At 36.3% G+C, this 19,330-nt stretch overlaps 1 protein-coding gene across 1 annotated transcript in view; it reads right to left on the bottom strand.

Annotated features, from left to right (window-relative positions):
• The window catches only part of LOC128021139 (clathrin heavy chain 1), a 40,310-nt gene that overhangs the window by 20,081 nt on the left and 899 nt on the right, over window positions 1-19,330 (bottom strand). The window contains exons 2-6 of the mRNA XM_052608126.1: window positions 9,936-10,143; window positions 5,670-5,938; window positions 5,194-5,355; window positions 4,732-4,845; window positions 4,087-4,260 (exon numbers count right to left, since the gene is read on the bottom strand). Coding sequence (XP_052464086.1) covers window positions 4,087-4,260; window positions 4,732-4,845; window positions 5,194-5,355; window positions 5,670-5,938; window positions 9,936-10,143 — 927 coding nt within the window. The remainder of the gene's footprint in view (window positions 1-4,086; window positions 4,261-4,731; window positions 4,846-5,193; window positions 5,356-5,669; window positions 5,939-9,935; window positions 10,144-19,330) is intronic.

Raw genomic sequence — 19,330 nt, 5'->3', positions numbered from 1 at the left:
AGGCACCATTATCTGAAAACACTGACATAAACACAGACGTTACTGTTACAACCTCTGTGCGACAATAAGTCTTTTTTGCCGTTGTTTTAAAAGAGAAACATTCATGCGATTTGGAAGTACTAGTAGGAATTTCGCTGTTATAATATTTGAGAGTGGCCGTGGGTTTTTGTTACTCTTCATAATGTAGACAGGGCGAGTGCATATCTAAAGTCCTTGGTTTTTTTTATTACCCTCTAATTAATATCCTGTTAGAAATTCCGATATATAAAGTTGATATTCTATTGATTTGAGCTTACTGGTGAAAGAACAACTTCTGATGGAATGTAAAAATACATTTCCCAAACGACAACAATCACTGCAATTAAAACGGAGCAAAATAATAATTTTTATAATTATAACCATTATACAGTAGGACGAAAATGATAAAAATGTGTAAGTTTCCATTCTCTTAAACTAAACTAAAATGCTCAGACATTTAGTAGATGAAAAATTGACTAAAACTGGACAAGTTGATTAAATATAATTAAAAACTAAAAAAGTTAAATTTGACACAGGACTAAGGCTAAATTAAAAAATTACTGCCAGAATTTCACCGAAAATTCTTCTTTACTGTTTTACTGAAGAAAAAAATTAACCTCTAAATCTCTTACGGTTGCTGTTATTTTTATTGTAATTACTATTATTGTTGTTAAGAAGGTATCTATTTGTTAATATAGATACTAATATTAATACTACTACTAATATTAGTAAAATGTTCTCATGGTACAATGTTTAAAATGTCATCTTTTTGCTAATTTTCTCAACAGGGCGAAGGAGGAGCCAAAAGGTTCCATTGGTAGTTTTTAGGCCACTTTTACCTGCATAAAAGCAGCTGGAAAATCCATCACACACACAGCGTATGTGTTTGGTTATATAATATCAATGACCTTTAATGAAAAAACGTAACACTTTGTATCAGCTGCCCTCCTCACACTTAAGCTAAAATTAATACAAAAGCTTGTCTGTAGTATGTAACACAATCAGATGCAGGAGTGCAGTGAGACGTGAAGGGTGTCCGCTTTCAACCAGGATGTCATTGCTTTGATCAAACATCTTGTATCTTTATTTCCAATAAAACTCTAATATCTCTAGGAATTAGTGACAAGCCGAGAGTTTGTTTGTTTGAGAGAAGCTTAAAGTTTGACATTATAACTGTCGATGTTTGGCCAAGAGACACCAGCTGAAGCCGCCAAAAGCCCATCAAAGTACAATGTTCTGCAATATTTCTCTGGAGCTACAGAACATAGTGAAGCCTGGAAGGGCTTCTTCAGTTACTAGGTTGAAACATTTACATCCACAAATCAATAAAACAGATTTATGATGCTTAACACTCGCTTAAATTGTGTGAACACGGATTAGACTAGACAAGTGAGGCCAGTTTATTATAAACAACCAAGATTAAACATTTTTCCCCAGGACTATTTTGACTGCACGCGAGCAACAAGGTGGACAAGACTGCACTGTACATTTTCTGAATCTCTGGTGTAAGTGCATGTTGTAAGTGTTTGTATGCTACATTTTGTTCTAGATTGTAATCAGCTGGTCAAAGTCACAGGTGTTATTCTGCATGGATGAATCTCACTCCCACCCATCAGACCCCCAACAATATGGGTCAGCTTGCCCAGAAAGGGAGGGAGGCAGAGACACTAAAGAATATAGAGCAGCTCATTGTGTCTATAATCTTAACTCCACAAAGAGGTAGTGAGAGAGAAAGAAATGGAGAGGGTAAGTGAATAGATTACATTTGTGTGTGCGTGTGAGTATGTGTTTGTTTGTGTGTGCATGTGTATATGTTTGTTTGTGTGTGCGAGACAGACAGACAGAAGCTGCAGTGCTCCACGGGAGAAGAATGCTGCATTGACGTCAATAAAAGCCCAAGGTCTGAGGAGAGGGTGATAGTAATAATGAGTCACTCTTGATGAGGATCTACACAGTGCACATGTCTGTTATCAATTAATAATAATAAAGTGTGTGTGTGTGTATGTATGTATATATATATATATATATATATATATATATATATATATATATATACATATATATATATATAATCAAATTTCCATTCATTCTCAAATAATAATAAAAATAAACAAATGCAACCATTCAAATTAAAAAGTGTACAAAGATCATTTCTAAATAATTTGGATACTGGTATTTACCATGACAACAACAATAACTAATAATAAACAAAATTAATTTAACTATTAATTTAACAGTTTTATATGCAATGAACTGCTTATGTTATGTATATGTTAAAAAGCAGAAACACGTTTTAATTATATTACTATAATTATTATTATATTACTATAACTATAAACAGATTAACTAATAACAAATAGATACTTTATCAACATTTTTATAAATTAATTAATATTACTAATCATTAGTAGTGTATTTGTTATTAATAATAATAATAATCAGCTTTTTGGCATAATAAATAAACATTTAATAATTGTAATTATTTGTTAATCATGCCAAATTTTATTTAGCCATAATACAGGAACAAAACTTGTATGTGTAATTTATATAGGTTAGCATAAAACAATGTGTAGTGGTACTATTACATAAAATCTTTTTTTTTTTTTTTTCAGTCCGTTTGAGCTGTCTAGGGCCTAAAGTACTAACAGACCAGACATTTAATTTACTGAGAGTTATGTTACAGTAGTATAGTAGGCCTGATTAAAGAAAAAAGGGAGGGGCAAAGTGAAGTCACAGAAGTTGATCTGCCTATGCGCACTGTGACTGGCAGTAAGGTTCTGCCTGTGTTTAGGACACCAGTCAGTGCCTCCCACGGCAAGATCACATGATAACTGCCACTTTTTTTCTCTCACTCAGTCTCCCTCTTACATTCTCCCCAGCTATTTACAGCGAAGGTCACTCCGCTCACGAGTGCAGACGCAGCTGGTTAGAAACTGACTTTTCATCACACACCAGTGCTGACTGGCGCAGAGGACAGGAAGATGGAGAATGCCAGTATGCACAAGGGAAACAAATACAGGAAGAGAGATCTGCATTCCTTTTCCGTTACATAAACTTACATAAATTATATTCAGACATGACATTTATTCTAACACAGATCTATCCATTATATACTAGATCTTAAGACTAACATGTAAAATAAAAGACAAACTTATTGTAACCCAATTACATAACACTTTACAAAAGTAACAACCGTAAGCTACAAACACGCGGAACCCTACAAGCGATCAGTGTGTTAACTATGCATTTCATCTTTGGGATGTTGTGCATGGCATTGTTGGTTGACCCAGGCAGAGGTTCTGTATTATTGACTAAGGTAATAATGCTCTTCAGGTTCAGCGTGACACAAGTTGGATTGGCTTTCGGTCACCCACTGAATAATTTAAGACTTTCTGTGGCATGACTAGAAAACTATTTACATGCTTGCGGGATCCATTAACAAGCTCATAATGGAGCATTGTGAACAGGAACATCAACTCACCTAAGTTACTGAACACCTGTTTATTTATAACATTCTTGAGATCCAGCAGAAATGTGTCCCATTTTGAAATTATATATGCATCATGATGCTTCTATTGACTATGGTGGTCTTGATCTCCAAGTTCAGGTGGAAATTTCAGGATAAGAGATGCTTGAAGCTATGCTGAGAGGAAATTAAAAAAGATTAACTGTGCAGAGGGAGGATGAGTGGTTCCCATGTCTCAGTAAGAGGAGAGTATTAAAAGTTCTGCCTCTGGGGTAATCATTTGTGTTGTGTCCTCCTTATATTCCCTCTGACAGAGCAGAGATCTGACCAAACACACACATATAGAGATCCGCCATGCAGGATCAAAGTGACACAGCTGCTAAAAATATTGAAATACTGCCACTCATTACAGCTGGAGCATGTCATTTTTTACAGAGTTAATTTATCTCCTCCTAACCCAACTTAATATGTAGGGAGTAAGCCATCTGAGGGTTGATCTCCCTGGAAATTGTAAACACTGTGGCACCTTTATCATTGCTCAGTTTAATTCACATGTCATTTATACCACTTGGGTTAATCTGAATTTAATCTTCAGCATGTACCTGTCCTTTCCTGTTCACGCCGATGATTCCAGATGTGGCTTCGTGGGGTGCAGTCACAAAAATGGTCTCTCCGCTGATTCGGTTCATGTAGATGCAGGTGCCCGTCTCCAGGTCATACAGATGAATGTAACCGTATTTAGTGATGAGAAATACAACGTCCTGTTTGGAGCTGATCTGTGTGACAAGAAATATGTTGGTGGTCAGTTCAAATCTGGATCAATTTACATTAGTGTTTGGAATATTTTGTTTGTTTAAAAGAATTATCTTATGCTTAAAAGGCTCAATTAATTTAATAAAAAAAACACAGTAAAAATGAAATACTGTGAATTATCAGTACTATTACATTTTTTTTATTTGAATATATTTTATAATGTAATTTCTTCCTGATATCAAAGCTGAATACATTATTCCCGTCACATGATCCTTCAGAAATCATTCTAATATGCTGATCTGCTGCTCAAGAAACATTTCTTGTTATCAATGTTAAAAACAGTTGTGCGGCTTAATATAATATTTTTTTCAGGATTCTTTGATGAAAATTAAGTTCAAAAGAGCAGCATTTATTTGAAAAGATCGGACAAACAGTAAAGGAGGGAGGAAGAAACAAAGTAATTTCACTGGATAACAGTCCAAGAAACCCCATACCTGCATGGCAACGGGGAAGTCATTCTGTGCTTCTGGAGGGAAGAACACATCCACAGCTTTCTTGGTGAATGGCTGGTTGCCGGTCGGTGGTGTTCCCACTTCAATAATGTGAAGCTGAACAATTAATTATTTTGTTAATTTCATGTTGTGAAGTAATGCACACAAAATAATGCAAGTATAAGTGACAAATTAAGAAATCATCAATAATTAGCTCAATAATAAAATAAACAAAAGATAATGTAGTTTAATAATATTATGAACATACCTCTGAAACTAAAACTAGCAAGCAACATGGCCTCTTCCCCAAAAACTGTAGTTAACACCCCCAAAAAAACTTTCCAGACCATTTCCTCTCTTATTTAGACAACCGTGTTTGGAATACTGCTAGTTTACGCCTCTTTGCTGAATAAAATTTTTCTAGTTAATGCAATTAAATGTGACAAAAACCATCTGGAAATGCACCTTTCCTCCTGCTTGACCTCGCACAGCAAAACAGAAGAGTGTGGATTCTTCTGCATTTCCCTCCATTTTGAACTGGCCAAAGGCAGCAGCGTGACCCTCGATAGGCTGAGACACCTTCCTGTCAACGGAGTATAGCTGCATGGCACCAACAACTCTGTTTTGCTGTAACAAGAAACATAATACTTGAGCGATTTGGAAAAACAGCCTTGATTCATTTGACTGAAAGAAAGACAGTTAAAGACATAAGGATATAAAATACTACTACAGTTAATTATAAATATACAATTAATAATAAAGGAAATAAGTTATAGAAAACAAATGAAAATAAAGAAACGGTTAATACAAATGTAAAGGAACAGGAAGAAATGAACTAAACAAGATCTCTACTTAAGCACAAGTGTGTCTAGAACAAGAGCAATAGTGTGTATAATTCTAGACCAGAAATCCAGAATGATTATTTCAAATGCTTATGGCACCTGAGCAGAAATGCCAATGAGCAGCAGCCACTTCTGCTTGGCATCGGTGCGGTAGTTGATGATTTGACACCCGGCCAGGCTGGAATGTCTGTCAAACACTTTGACCGGCTGAGAGTCTCCCTCCATGCTCCAATGATAGACTGCATTATCGGTCACCAGGGCAAGACTGTTAAGAGAGATCCACTTCCAGAAAGTGACGTCATCAGTCATGGTGTGGGCTTTCACCTTACTCTTCATCTCGATGTTAAAGATCTGAAGGGTTTTGGCAGCTGAGAGGAAATAAAGAGTAGAAACCGTTTTACATTTACACACATAAAACAATTCAATTAGATTACAAAGACATCAGGGTAGAAATATTGTCAGTCATGGCTGGAAGTGCATCAGGCAAGCCCACCTTGACAGCTCATTCAGCAGTTAAGACAAATGAAGCAAAGCAATCAAAAAGCGGTCTAGAGATCATTTGTGCAAGGAACAATTTAGACCACTGAAATCAAACACCGGAGACTGATTTCGTCTCAGCACGAGGCTTAGTGTACACTGTGACTTGCGAATAATGCGTGTTATGGGAAAGGAAATCTTGGCGGCAACTCACCTGAATAACTTCCAACCCAGTATTTATACAAACACTTTGAGAATCACTACAATTAAGACAATGTTTGCAGTATAATATAAAGGTTTCTGAAGTCGACATGAAATGCACGCACTTTTACTTTTACAACATGGTTTGAAAGCTGAACCAGCTTTTGAGGAGGCCATTTGACCAGGATGTGGAGGCTAAAAGTCAAGTTCACTGAAACGTTATAGGTCATTTTCTCCGTGCTGGCACTACTGAAGTCGAGATTAAACGGAAGTAGTGACAGATTTTTTCTTCCGTATTATGATACACATCTGAGAGACACGGATAGGGCAGGGACAGGTTTTACTCGTCGGTTGTTGATTGGATTGTAAGATGTGGTCATTCCACTTAAAAATGGAGGAAGAACTGAATGCCAGCTTGAAAGAACAGGTTTAAGTGGCCTATGATTAGAAAAGTGCTGCATTTGTCAGAGATAAGTATGCAATTTTCACAGAAAGACTGAGTTTGATCAAGGTTACAAAAAAACATAAACATGCATGAATCATTCACACTAAGACCAATAACATGCATTTGGAACATAGATTGGGTAAATTTTAATTTCACACCGAATAAACGCTTTAAATTCTTAGAAGAACTAGTCTGAGATTGCAGGCTGTTGTGAAGCTGATTACTGCAGAGGTCAGAATTTAGTCTATATGCATTATCAGAAGCATTAATGACTATTTTCAATGATTATGAAACCTGACAAAACCACTTTTCAGGCCTGTGTGGATAGATTCCCATACACTCAAATAATATAACAAATGTGGGAGCCAGAGCAGAGCAAAGTAAAAAAAAGGGATAGAAGGGATTTGAATCCACATTCAAAGCTCTCTCAACATAATATGAGAGTTAGAATCCTACTTAAATGTATCTACCTTAATATAGAGTGCCAGCCCAACAAAGCTCCAACTTAAGACCTTAATTAACTGGTTCATCTCCATTTATATGCAGTGTGAACAAGGGCTAAAAAAAACAGGACTGAGCAAGTCAAGATTACATCATTTTGAAATATTGCTCAGTAAATGTGCGGGTTCATACAGGATATTGTGAACCCAAAATAAGCTAATAAAATAGTCTGTAGCCACAATCAAGCAATCGATTAAAAGCTAATCTAATTTTAAACCGCGACAGTGACCGTTCTGGCACTCCAATACAAGCCATTCGCTGCTCATTTTTCTCTACGGAAAAAGCAAAGCAAACTGGTTTGAGGTTACAAATAAAGTTTGTTCAATCAGAAAATCTGATTTATTATTCATTGCCACCCAGGACACCAGGCTAAAAAAAAAAAACTTTCCAACTTGAGACATATATACAGTCACAAAGAATTGTTTATTACACAGAATCTGTGCCAATACCATGGACCACAACTGTTAGCATCACTTAGACTTTGAGTGTATATTTGCTCCTTCTCAATGCATCCTAAAAATGCTGTCATATGTCCTGCACACATCCAGTCTATTTTTCTTCATTAGTAGCATGTAGTCATATAGGAGGTGTTGAATTTTATTTTTAGCTCCATGCTATTTTATTCTCTTATCATTTAGACAGGTTAAGTAAAAATACGAATATTCCATATTGCCCATATATTCAGCAATACGCTCCTCTTTATAGTTATCTTATCCAGCCGACTAATGAGCTTATGGACACCGAATGGTTATTCTGAGGTTAACGAATGTTATGTGTCAGTGTTTACATGCTTTACAAGTTTTCTGCAGTTTGAACTGAATAAGCGATTGCATGAGACATTTCAGTAAGTTTTACTGTAGGCTATCTTATAATATACATACAGCACCTTTTGAAGTTTATTTCGTACTACTGCAATAAAGAGAAAGAATGATGGGTTCATGTGCTTCTTGAACTGAGACTGGACAGCAAGTGCGCTACAAATAATATGAAGTTCACGCATTAACAAAACGCGGCATATAGACTAAAGATCTTGATAACAAGAAGCCATATTAGTATCGATTAGAAACGAGAATTGTTACGATATTGCTAATGTCCACACAGTTGGAAGCTTTACCTGTTGTAGTTTTTTCAAGTTTTCCAATATAAAATATACACTGTTTTTCTGCACTTTTACTTCACACATCACCCTCATTTTCAATCTCTTATGTTGCCACAATTGGAGCTGCTTTTTCAGGTGTGGTCAGCAGTGATGAGGACTGTTTTTCAACTAAAAGGTTGATGTGCATCATCTCAGTTTATGACATTCACAAATAATGAATGCAAAACAATCATGAAAAAAGGCATCACATAAAAGTTTTTAAATCATTTTTGGTTGGAAATTTTGACTCTTCTAGGCACAGTCTGGTGCCCTGCCACCAAATAACATCATTTAACATAACAACTACAATTAATAACAAGCTAAGAATTGGAGAGATTACTATCTATACTAGAGCCTTCTATAAAGCATGACAAATCTTTCAACTCTACACAGGCATTGAGTTTATTGTAAAAGCATATTAATTCCAACATCAACTAAGACACTGACACAGCATTAGTTACAGAGTTGCTATCTAAACACAAGCTGCATAGTGATAAAAAAACCTAATGGACTATGAACTACCACAAGAATCATAAATCTACGAGGATACCTTTACCCGGGTACATTCACACGGACTTGAAATTTATATGGAGATGCTTGATGTTAAGATTACATAGTGAGGATGGGGAAAATGACTCAATATGGTAAGCATTTAAAATTATAACAATTACAATTAAACAAGAAGAAAAGCAAATGTATGGCCAACAATATTTCAAACCCCAGAAAGAGGGGTTCACATCAACATGATGTGAACATTCAATTATGAATTTTGTGAAAGTTAAATCCTGTTTAGCCAAAGTGGGTTAATTATGTGGTACATTGTTGGCTAAACAATCTTAATCTATGTAAACAATAATAGAGGGATGCCAGGACATGTTTGCTTTACATTGCCTATTTTGCCCTTGATTTGTATGGGGCCTAAGTCCGAACCTTGAGGCACACCTCTCCTATATTTACAACAGCAATACTGATGATTTTTAAACTGTCATTGTTCTCATAACACATTCACTAGAATCAAGATCTGAATTTTTTTTTCATGCTCATGTCATCAATTTATAAATAATTATTTGCCAAAATGGCAGGAACAATGTGTAGCCTAAGGTATAATTTATAAAATATTCTGGCTTGAAGTGGAGGCTCTAGAAACACCAACACAAGGTTAAGCAATGAGGCCAAACAACTGTACATAATGTTCATTTTAGAAACAGGATTATAACTTTCACAAATCATTGTACCAAAATGTTAACTCACCGTCTGCATACACATGAGAAAGCAGCAACAAAAAAGGAAACAAAACAAAAAGACAAAGCAATTATGGCTGCATAACAGAAAATACAAAACACATATCATGTTACTGTAAGCTAAGATGTAGCCTAAAATGAGGATAATGCAAAAAAACATATGCTACAGAAATAGGTCTAGTATAATTTAAACTAAAAAGGAACTCTGTGTGATTGAATGAAGTTAAGAAAACACACTTAATTTCTAGTTTAAACGACAATGGATTGGATCAGTTCTATAATTCAGTTCAGCTAAAAATTCAGTATTCATTACAATTAGGTTAATATGAGTATCCCTGGAACTATTAATTTATATAACCTACCTTTAAGTGCGATGACTTTGCTCGCAGGGTTCATGATGGCACTATCTGCAGAGATGGGCCTGCGGATGGGAGTGTTTGGGTCTGTCATGTCGATGATCACCACCTGTGCCTGTTCTCCAACCTTCTCCCGGATACAGATGAACTTATCAGACTCCATTGTTAGGGTGCTGAACCCGATGTTGGATGGGTTGATCCCCAAATTTTGGAGCTGGGAAAAAGAGAAAAGTTTGATTTGCTTTAATTTTAATCAATGTATTATATACCAATTTCATTTCAATCTTCACAAATCTTAAATCTAAATCTTAAAACTTCAAAGGGGTAATGCTTCCTAAATGATATCAGGTTTCTCTTTGACGCTGTGAACCTTTCTAAGAATTGATCTTAAGAAAAATCAATGACTATGTGTTCCACACTACAGGTTAAAATGGATCTGAGGCATAATTTACAAGGGATACAACCAGACCAAACAGTAAAAGCAAAGAACTGTTCCAATTTAAACTTGCTTTTGTTATCATAAAGTTTAAGCAGTAGCAGTGTCTGTTACAATAAGATCAGCATTTCAATAACAGTAATTAAAAAAAAAAAAAAAAAAAAAAAAAAAAAGCCACGGAACCAGCAAAACCTCTCTTTCCTGACCCAAGTGAGCCAAGCATGTAACTTTGCTGTCTGAAAAGGCCTTGAAGGAATTTATCTCAGGGACACAAAAAGAACAGATACAAGAAAGACTTCTTTTTTAAACAAGACGTTGTACTGAGAACTTTGTTCCAGAATCACAGACAACTAGCAATCATTAATATGTATCTAACTATTTTGATATTTTCAGTCAATACTGATTTAAAAGTCCCTGATTTAAAAGACACATTTGGCATTTTGCCAAAAACACTTTTCAACACAATTCAATGAAAATGTTAAAAGTGCTGTTTTTTCACCCCAGTAATTTCCAGTGAATATTATATTGAACTGGTTCAAAAGTTTAAAAATGATAAAGTTTATAAAATATGTAAAAAAAAATTAACGGTTGTAATTTGTATAGACTATTTGTACAAATTTGATGTTGCTAATAATTTCCATATTTCCAATTTCCAATAATTTTTGTGAGAAGAACCCAATTTTGGACATTCTGGCGGTGATTGTAAGAATGGTAAATGCATGTTGATGTCATGTATTAATGTCTTTTTTATTAACACATGCCTATTTTCCGATGGTTCTCTTTCTTTTTGGCATTTTGACCAGGCTCTTGTCTTCATGACAACAATATCTATACTTCAAAAACGGACACGCCACGCAGCTGAGACGCTTGCGCCACGCATCCAGTGTGTCGCCGGCCTAAGTGTTTTGTTTTTGCGGAGCTCCCTCTGAGGCTGCGTGAGATGGAGCAGCTTACACTCTGCAGCAGTGGCTTGTTCACACACAGCTTCAGCTAATGGCAGGGCAAAACATCTAGTTTCGGTGTCATGAGAAGTTATATTCATACTGTAAGTGCAACAAGTCTTTTGCATGTGAAAGTAGAAAAATGTTTCAGATGAAACCTCTGGGCTGATTATAACGTGCGCATTAACTTTACTCATGAAATGTGTGTGTAGGTCCAACAATATACTCCATGATGTCATTGCTCGTGGCCACCGGACTCTTAGGCAGTTAGGAGCAGCAGGCAGTGCAATATATGTGCAATCTTTTATTTTTGTTATCACTATGGCCATTTGACTTATAGCAGTGTCCAGTGTTTGCTATACATTGAGTTATTTGTGATGGCTCGTCACTATATCAATACTGACCACCACAAATAGATATCGGTCAATTATAGACAAAAATAAAAGCCAGTGGGATGCCATCTCAGCAGCACCACACCAGCTGCCTTAGAAGTCTGAGTCACCAAAGACTCAGTCGGAAATACTGACCCTGAGACTGAGAATAAGATCTGCACTTCCACACAGGAAAACAGTGATCTGCACATTAATAAATGCTGATCTTCATACAGTAAATTAGTTTAATTCCAATTCTATGATTCACACCATATGACTAAGCATCACATGTAGATAAAAAAATGCAGTGACATCAAATCTGCAAAGAGACTTATATTTGAAATGGGTTCAGAGAGGAGCAGAGGAGGAGGATTTAGTGTAGGAGACATCTTGACTTCAGGCATTTTCAACTAAACTGACAGCTGCTTCTGTATCGACTCTTTTAATACCAAGTCAGATGGCTAAAAGGGTGAAGTTGTAGCTTTATTTCTGATGAGAGCAGCCAAAACCCAGTCACCAGACAGATCTCAAATACCAGAGGCGGCAGTCAGGTTAGCAACACTGACATATAACCAATCACGATTCCAATGCACAGTCTGCCAGCAACCGCACAATACGAATTACAGAGATCAGAGCTGACAGCTGCAGGGATGAGAAGTCTTGGACTTATATAACAGCACTTACAGCACTAAATAATGCTGGACAGGGGGAGAGTCCACTGTGACATTCAGCAGTCAGTGTTCAGCAGTTAGTTGCCAAGGAGTTCCAAGCTATGCAGCCAAGCCAACTCCACTTTACAAATGTTTTTGCATTGCATTTTGGTCTCAAAGAGCAAAGCTGACTTAAACCTGACTTGATAGTACAAGGAAGAATATAAGAGACAAATTAGTCAGATGCCATTATAATTGTGAAATTGTGAAACTACAAAAACACATCTTCGGAAAACGTTTGGACTACACTTTTGATAGTTTTAGTTTTTTTTTTTTTTTTTTTTTGCATTTGACAGCCCATGTTCCCCACACACTTTTATTGTATGGAAGAAAACTGTGTGAAACCACGTCTGAACTTCTGCTTTTGTGTTCTACAGAAGAATGAATTGCATTCAGGTTTGAGATGACGGGAAGGTTAGTAAATTATTACCATTTTTGAAATAGAGGTTGTAGGTTAAATAACAAACATTGCTGACTAATTATTGAGAAGGGTGGCAAGGACTTTTTTTTATTACATTAATTTGCTAATTACTAAACTAAGAAACTACAAATATTAGACAGTGAACACCCAAAGTATTTCAATGCTGGTTAGGTCTTAGCTCTTAGGTCTAATCAAAGACCAGGAAGGAACAGGAAGCAACTTTTCTAGGAAGAACTCAACGGAATCAGCAGCACCTTTCTCAATGGGGAGCGGACGTCGGCACACCCGAAGCCACACCCACATTCCTTTTTTCCTGCTGCACAGAAAGCCACATCATCACTAGCTACTAACAGACAATTGTGAAATAAGAGGAAATAAAAAAAAAAAATGAAATTGGGCCAATTCTGAGTTTGTATTCACACAGACAGGATAAATTATTCACAGAAATATAAAATGAGAAATCAGAACACAAATAACAAAATCATAAAAAAAAAAAAAAACATTGTTACTGAGAGAAGAGTAACCTGCTCATACACATTTCTGTGACCTTTATTACTGCATCTCATAGATTACATCACACATGAGGACATCACTGCCGAGCAGGCCATTCCGATTGGCTGAAGGGAAACCCTGCCCCGTTAGCTCTCACAAGGTACAGAGAGACACTGAAACAAGTATAAGGGAAAAAGCTCTCACTGCCGTAGCAGCATCAGCCTTAGGCCAAGCGTGATTCATCCACAGCATGTAACTGCTGCTTGCTTCAGTGTCGTCTCAGACATGCCCAGAAACAAACCCTCTTTCCCAAGAGAGAGCCTGTGTGGCTTGAGAAACATCAACTCGAAAAGAGTGGGCCAGTTTCTTCCTGGATTTCTGTGGACATCTCTGGTCTGTGCAAGGAGGATGTGATATCAGTTCATTGTGTGTATAAATATATATAAATTAAAATTAAATGTATGCATTTAGCAGACGCTTTTATCCAAAGCGACTTACATTGCATTAAGGCTAACAATTTTTCCTAACATGTGTTCCCTGGGATATATATGTATGTGTGTGTGTGTTCATTGATATTGTATACTTTGATCTTGTCCAATTCAATGAGTTGTATGATTTTTTTTAATGATATAATTATAACATTTTTGTTTTGTGAAGAAATTCTTACAACCAGACACTGTAGCAAGCAAACTGTAATAATCAAGCAGATCAAGCATTGACAATCTCTCCTCTGTCTGCTGTGTATTTGACTTCCCATTTTAGACTGTTTATTTTACAGTGGTTAGATAAAGATCAGTGCTGTGAACTTCACCAGTGAGTAAGCAAACTACAGGCAACATACAAGAGATGATGGCATAAACAACAGATGAAGAAATGAAAGGCAACCATTAGCTGAACCAGCATTAGCATATTGCTTCACAACACTCACAGTACATGCTACCATTAAACATTAAACATTCCCCCTGCTGGCACTTTCACTGACTATCACCTGCCCAGAAAAGTAACAAGAGCATTGTTAAGATAGTCCATGTGACAGGGTCAGAACGCTCTCGGATTTCATGGAAAATATCTTAATTTGTGTTCCGAAGATGAACAAAGGGTTTTGGGTTATGGGTTTTGAACGACATGAGGGTGAGTAATTAATAGGGATGCATCGATCCCATACTCGGAAAATGCCAGGATCGGAGCCGATACAGATCCTGGCATTTTCTGCGGATCAGGTATCGGACAGACGAGACCGATCCAAATCTGATATTGTGCGCATACTATTCTGTGTTATTGTTGAGCCACACGGAAGGCACAAAAACATTATAAAGCACCAAAACATTTTCAAGAACATATTTCAAGTGTTCTGAAGCTGTTTCATAGTTCAATGTGAGGTACAGATTAATAATGAAGTGATTAAATTCAAGTTGACAAACTCTTCTCTCCACTGCAGCAGTTTGTCATCCTCCATTTAGTATTCAAACAGCGTGTCGCGTTCAGTTACTACAGTCAAAACAATGAGACTCTCTTTAAGAGCGCACAGTAACGGAGGTTTAAAACTGTTCAAAGAAAAGGCAAATTAAACTAACTCACAGATTTAATAGACTACGAATCAAGATCTCTTCCCTTTGTACTAGCGATGTCTGGTTCGTGAATGAATCGTTTGATTTTAGTGAACCAGTTCACCAAATAGGACTGAATTTTTGAACCGGTTCGCGTCTCGAGTAGGGGTGCACGATAAATATCGTCTGATAATTAATGCGCATCTTGTCAGTAAAGCCGGTTCTCTAATCAGCGGTAAATTCCATCAGGTGTGTGATTTCACATAGAACCGCTGTTATACACAGAGATGTTGTGACTGACTAGCTGCACAATTAAATGCTGATAATGAACGTGGATTAGTCAGTTAACAACAGCTCTGTGTAGTAACAGCTGCTCTATGTGAAATCACACACCTGATGGAATTTACCGGTGATTAGAGAACCGGCTTTACTGACGAGATGTGCATTAATTATCGCACAATATTTATCGCGCACCCCTAGTCTCCAGTTAGCATTATACACAATTTATTAACTTTTTTAACGTGGCCAACACTCCCTCCGAGTCGAAATAAACCAATATCGCGGAGTAATTCATTTACTCAAACAGTACACTGAGTGAACAGCTTTGAAGAGAGAACTGAAGATGAATACGAGCCGAGCAGCTTTCTATGGCCCCATTTACACTGCATGGTTCAAGTGACCCAAATCTGATTTTTTTGCTCTCATGTGGCACAGATCGGATATGACCGGTGTACGTGTAAGCAGGAAAAAAACGCATGGATTCCGATGTTCTCAGATCGGATTCAGGCCTCAATCATATATGGTAATAAATCGGATATGAATCGGATACGTGCATTGGCGTGTGCCATGTAAGCAGACAAATCGGATATTCCCCAGTAAATGCGAGCCGTACGTCATTAAAAAAGTGACGTCAACTCAGGTGGACACCGCCAACTGAGATCACATGACTTATTATAGGCGTGATGGAGGACGAAGAATACACACAGTGGAGCAATGCCGAGGTTTCATGTCTTTTCAGTCTTTGGGGCGAAGAGATGAGGCAAAAATGCATTATTGCAATGTCATTTTTCCCAATATCGTGCAGCCCTACTGTATAATTTTATTTACATCTGCATCCATTGTATTTTGTGCTGTTTTACTTCTTTTTCCGGGTCAGAACGTCTACGTTTGGTAGTTTCAGCAGTGTATAGTGTAAATGCAAAAATCGGATACAGGACACTTTTAAAAGATGATGTAAGCAGGTCGTCAAAAAAAATCGGATATAGTCAGAAAACCGGATTTGGGCATCAAGACCTGCAGTGTAAATGCAGCCAAAAAATGTGCATAAGCGCTCTGTTTCGCTCTATATTGGCGCTTTCAGTATTATAATATTTTCTGCTAAATCAAAGATTTATTATTAATAGTCTTTCTTTTTCTGTCCTATCTATGATATGTTGCTGCCTTTATTACTGTGCTATAGATTTAAAAGAAACGTCTTTTAGATTTCTATATAAATATATGTACTTGTTTTTTCATGAAAGTATTTTACAACAATACAAAGAGCAATGTGTTACATTTAGACTTATTAACTTTTATTTGTAAATAAAATATCTCAATAGATGATAAAATTATAGTGCTCCTGTGATTTTTCTAGAATCTACAGTATCCTTTGCTGCTTAATTATCTACCAATCTAGTTTATAATAATATTTTTGTAATCGTTTATGATAACATATTTTTTTCATTTGTTATTTTTCATACAAATTAAGTTTTCTATATGTAGTAGATTGTGATTAACTCAAAAGAATGATGATCAGGTCAACACAGAAGTATAGAAATTCTACATTGAATAAAAAAAACTGATCGTATCGGCACATTCTCAGAATTTTCGGTATCGGATCGGATCTGAAAAAATGGTATCGTGGCACCCCTAGTAATTGATGACAGAATTTTCATTTTTTAGTTAACTATTCCTATTTTAACTATATAACTATTTTAACCCAGTTAAAACTCGAGCGGTTGTTCTGTTATGCTGACCTACACTACTTTTGAAGTGTTCATGCATTTAGCACATTTCTATGGCTGAGCTTTGCTTCCACAAATCTGGGCGAGTGAGAGAAACGTTTAATACTTGAAGTGTCAAGTGCCTCTCTGGGTCTGTGAAGATAAATTCAGCACATCGTTTAAATTCATGACTTTTTAAAGCTGTCAGCACATTCTTCTCTCCAACCACCCATGCCCATTTAACCCTCTTCCTTCTCCGTCCAGGGAAAAATGGCATCTTGCTCAGCATAAAACCCTGATAGCAGGAGGCTTCGGGGAAGGATATACAATTTGCTGAGGCTTGCACTGCAATGTCACCATCCTCCATAACAGGAAGTCAGGACCCATTGTGCAGAAAGCTAAATAAACATATTAAAAACTCTGACCATATGACCATAGGTGACAAGTGACCAGCCTAGCAGGTTCAGCACGGACAGCAGAGCAGGAAAGGGAAAAAGAAAAAAGGAACAAGCACAAAATGCTCTCTGCACTGAAATCCAAGTTCATTCAGCACTGAGAAGCTCAAAATGTATAATGGATCTCCATCCACACGAGATAGTCATGTGTGATCAGCAGGGTAGAGTTCAAAGATCAAATGTATTCATAGGGCCTCAAGGTAACGTATTAAACAGCATGACATAAAACAAACGAAACCCATCTGCAGATCATCTGACTTGATCTGTATCAAGCTTATGTTACTTTTAAAACCAGAGTAATTTACTTAAGTTATCTGCAATGAAATCAATGCACTACAGGTTTTCAGAAACAACTATCTTGCTCCGCTAATATACATAACTAACATGCAGCCAGCATCCAATGCAAAACATAATACAGGCCTGCTGTCTTTGTATACTCAAATCATCTTGTAAATTATAATACGGTAAACCTAAATGATGTACATGGAAACAAGAGTCACTTATGGTGGTTATAGACAGCAGTTTTATAAATGTACCTTTCATTATTCTATCCATTTTGCCTTAAAGGTTTCAGAACCAAAATAAAGCAGCACTACAATGTGAATCAGACATCATGAGCAAGTTTTGTCTTAATAATACGGTCTTCCACGTACCATTTACAGCATTATGCCACTTATTCCTATTGTACCCTGACCATAACCTGGCACTTTACTGGAAAAGTGCTGTGCTACATTTGCATTTCATTAATTTAAAATACCACCAGAGGGCTTCAGGCTCTTTTTGGTCCATTATGCTCTTTACTTTTGCACTACTCTAGGATCAGTATCCCAAAATCTAACAAACTTTGACAGGATATACAAGTAAATATGGCATGCCTGACCTAAAAAATTATACGGTAACCCTTAACATTCAGTACAAAAAGACATTAACAGACAGTCTGCAGACTCTCTCAATCTATAAAACTCTAATCTAATTTGCAATGTTATTTCAGTATTATTCATAGACTACTGTAGTTTATTAACATTTAAAATTAGCTTTTCCATTTAAATTTTACATTTTAGCAATTGTTTAACATTTTTGTCATGTGCTGTTTTAAATATTTATATTTAGCTTCAATTTATTTTATTTCAGTTGTAGATTAAGTCATTTTAGTACTTAGGCAGCACTTCTACTTTTCATTTTAAGATATTAAGATTTAGGCTTTATTTTTTTCCATTTTATTTTATTTCAGCTTTATATCAATCAACAGAAACTATTTTAATAGTGTCAGTTTTATGTAACAATAACAAAACTGATTGGCTTACTAAATGTAACTTGCAAGAAAATGTTCAATCAGTCAGCCTAAACAAATTCCTGTTTGATATCAGTTTGATACTACAATTATATTGAAATAAAGAATGAATAAAATAGCTAAGTTTGCAACAATACTGACATCCTCTTGTGTTTAAATGGATGTTTTTAGTCCACAATAAGCTGTGATGTGGACAAAGTGTCACTTTACAGGCCTGACACTGGGCAAATATGATGTTTAACAACAGATAACTGATTCAGCACTACCTATATTTGCCATAATATGAACCGTTTCAAGGACAATACAACAATACAAGCAACAATACACAAAAAAAAAAAACTCAAAACGTCCATGATTATTTTCAAGACAAGATGCATTAAATGGTGACCAAAATGAGTTACACCAAGTCCTAAAAGCCTTTAAGCTAACTGAGAGCCTCAAACTAAATAAGAGAAGAAAGTGAAAGCAATGAGTTCAGTGCAAATAAAAAAATTGCAGAGGCATCATGGGATCATACATGCGTCTATAGGTGGGGCGATTTTACACCTGCTACCTGAAGCAGGTAATCTCGACACCTCAATCACAAATCTGTTTTATTATAATAGCACAGAGAATAGGGAATAAAACCAGACTGAATACCTTGTCATTTATAGTGATTCAATTAAAGAAATAAAGACTATTTATTCTAAATTTTCCTCTGATATTTCTAATACAAAGACACAACCTGAGGCAAAGACAGCTGACAAGTGTTGATA

Source organism: Carassius gibelio, chromosome A10 (genome assembly GCF_023724105.1).
Source record: "Carassius gibelio isolate Cgi1373 ecotype wild population from Czech Republic chromosome A10, carGib1.2-hapl.c, whole genome shotgun sequence".
Lineage (NCBI taxonomy): Eukaryota > Metazoa > Chordata > Actinopteri > Cypriniformes > Cyprinidae > Carassius > Carassius gibelio.
This window is presented reverse-complemented; position numbering and strand designations above follow the sequence as displayed.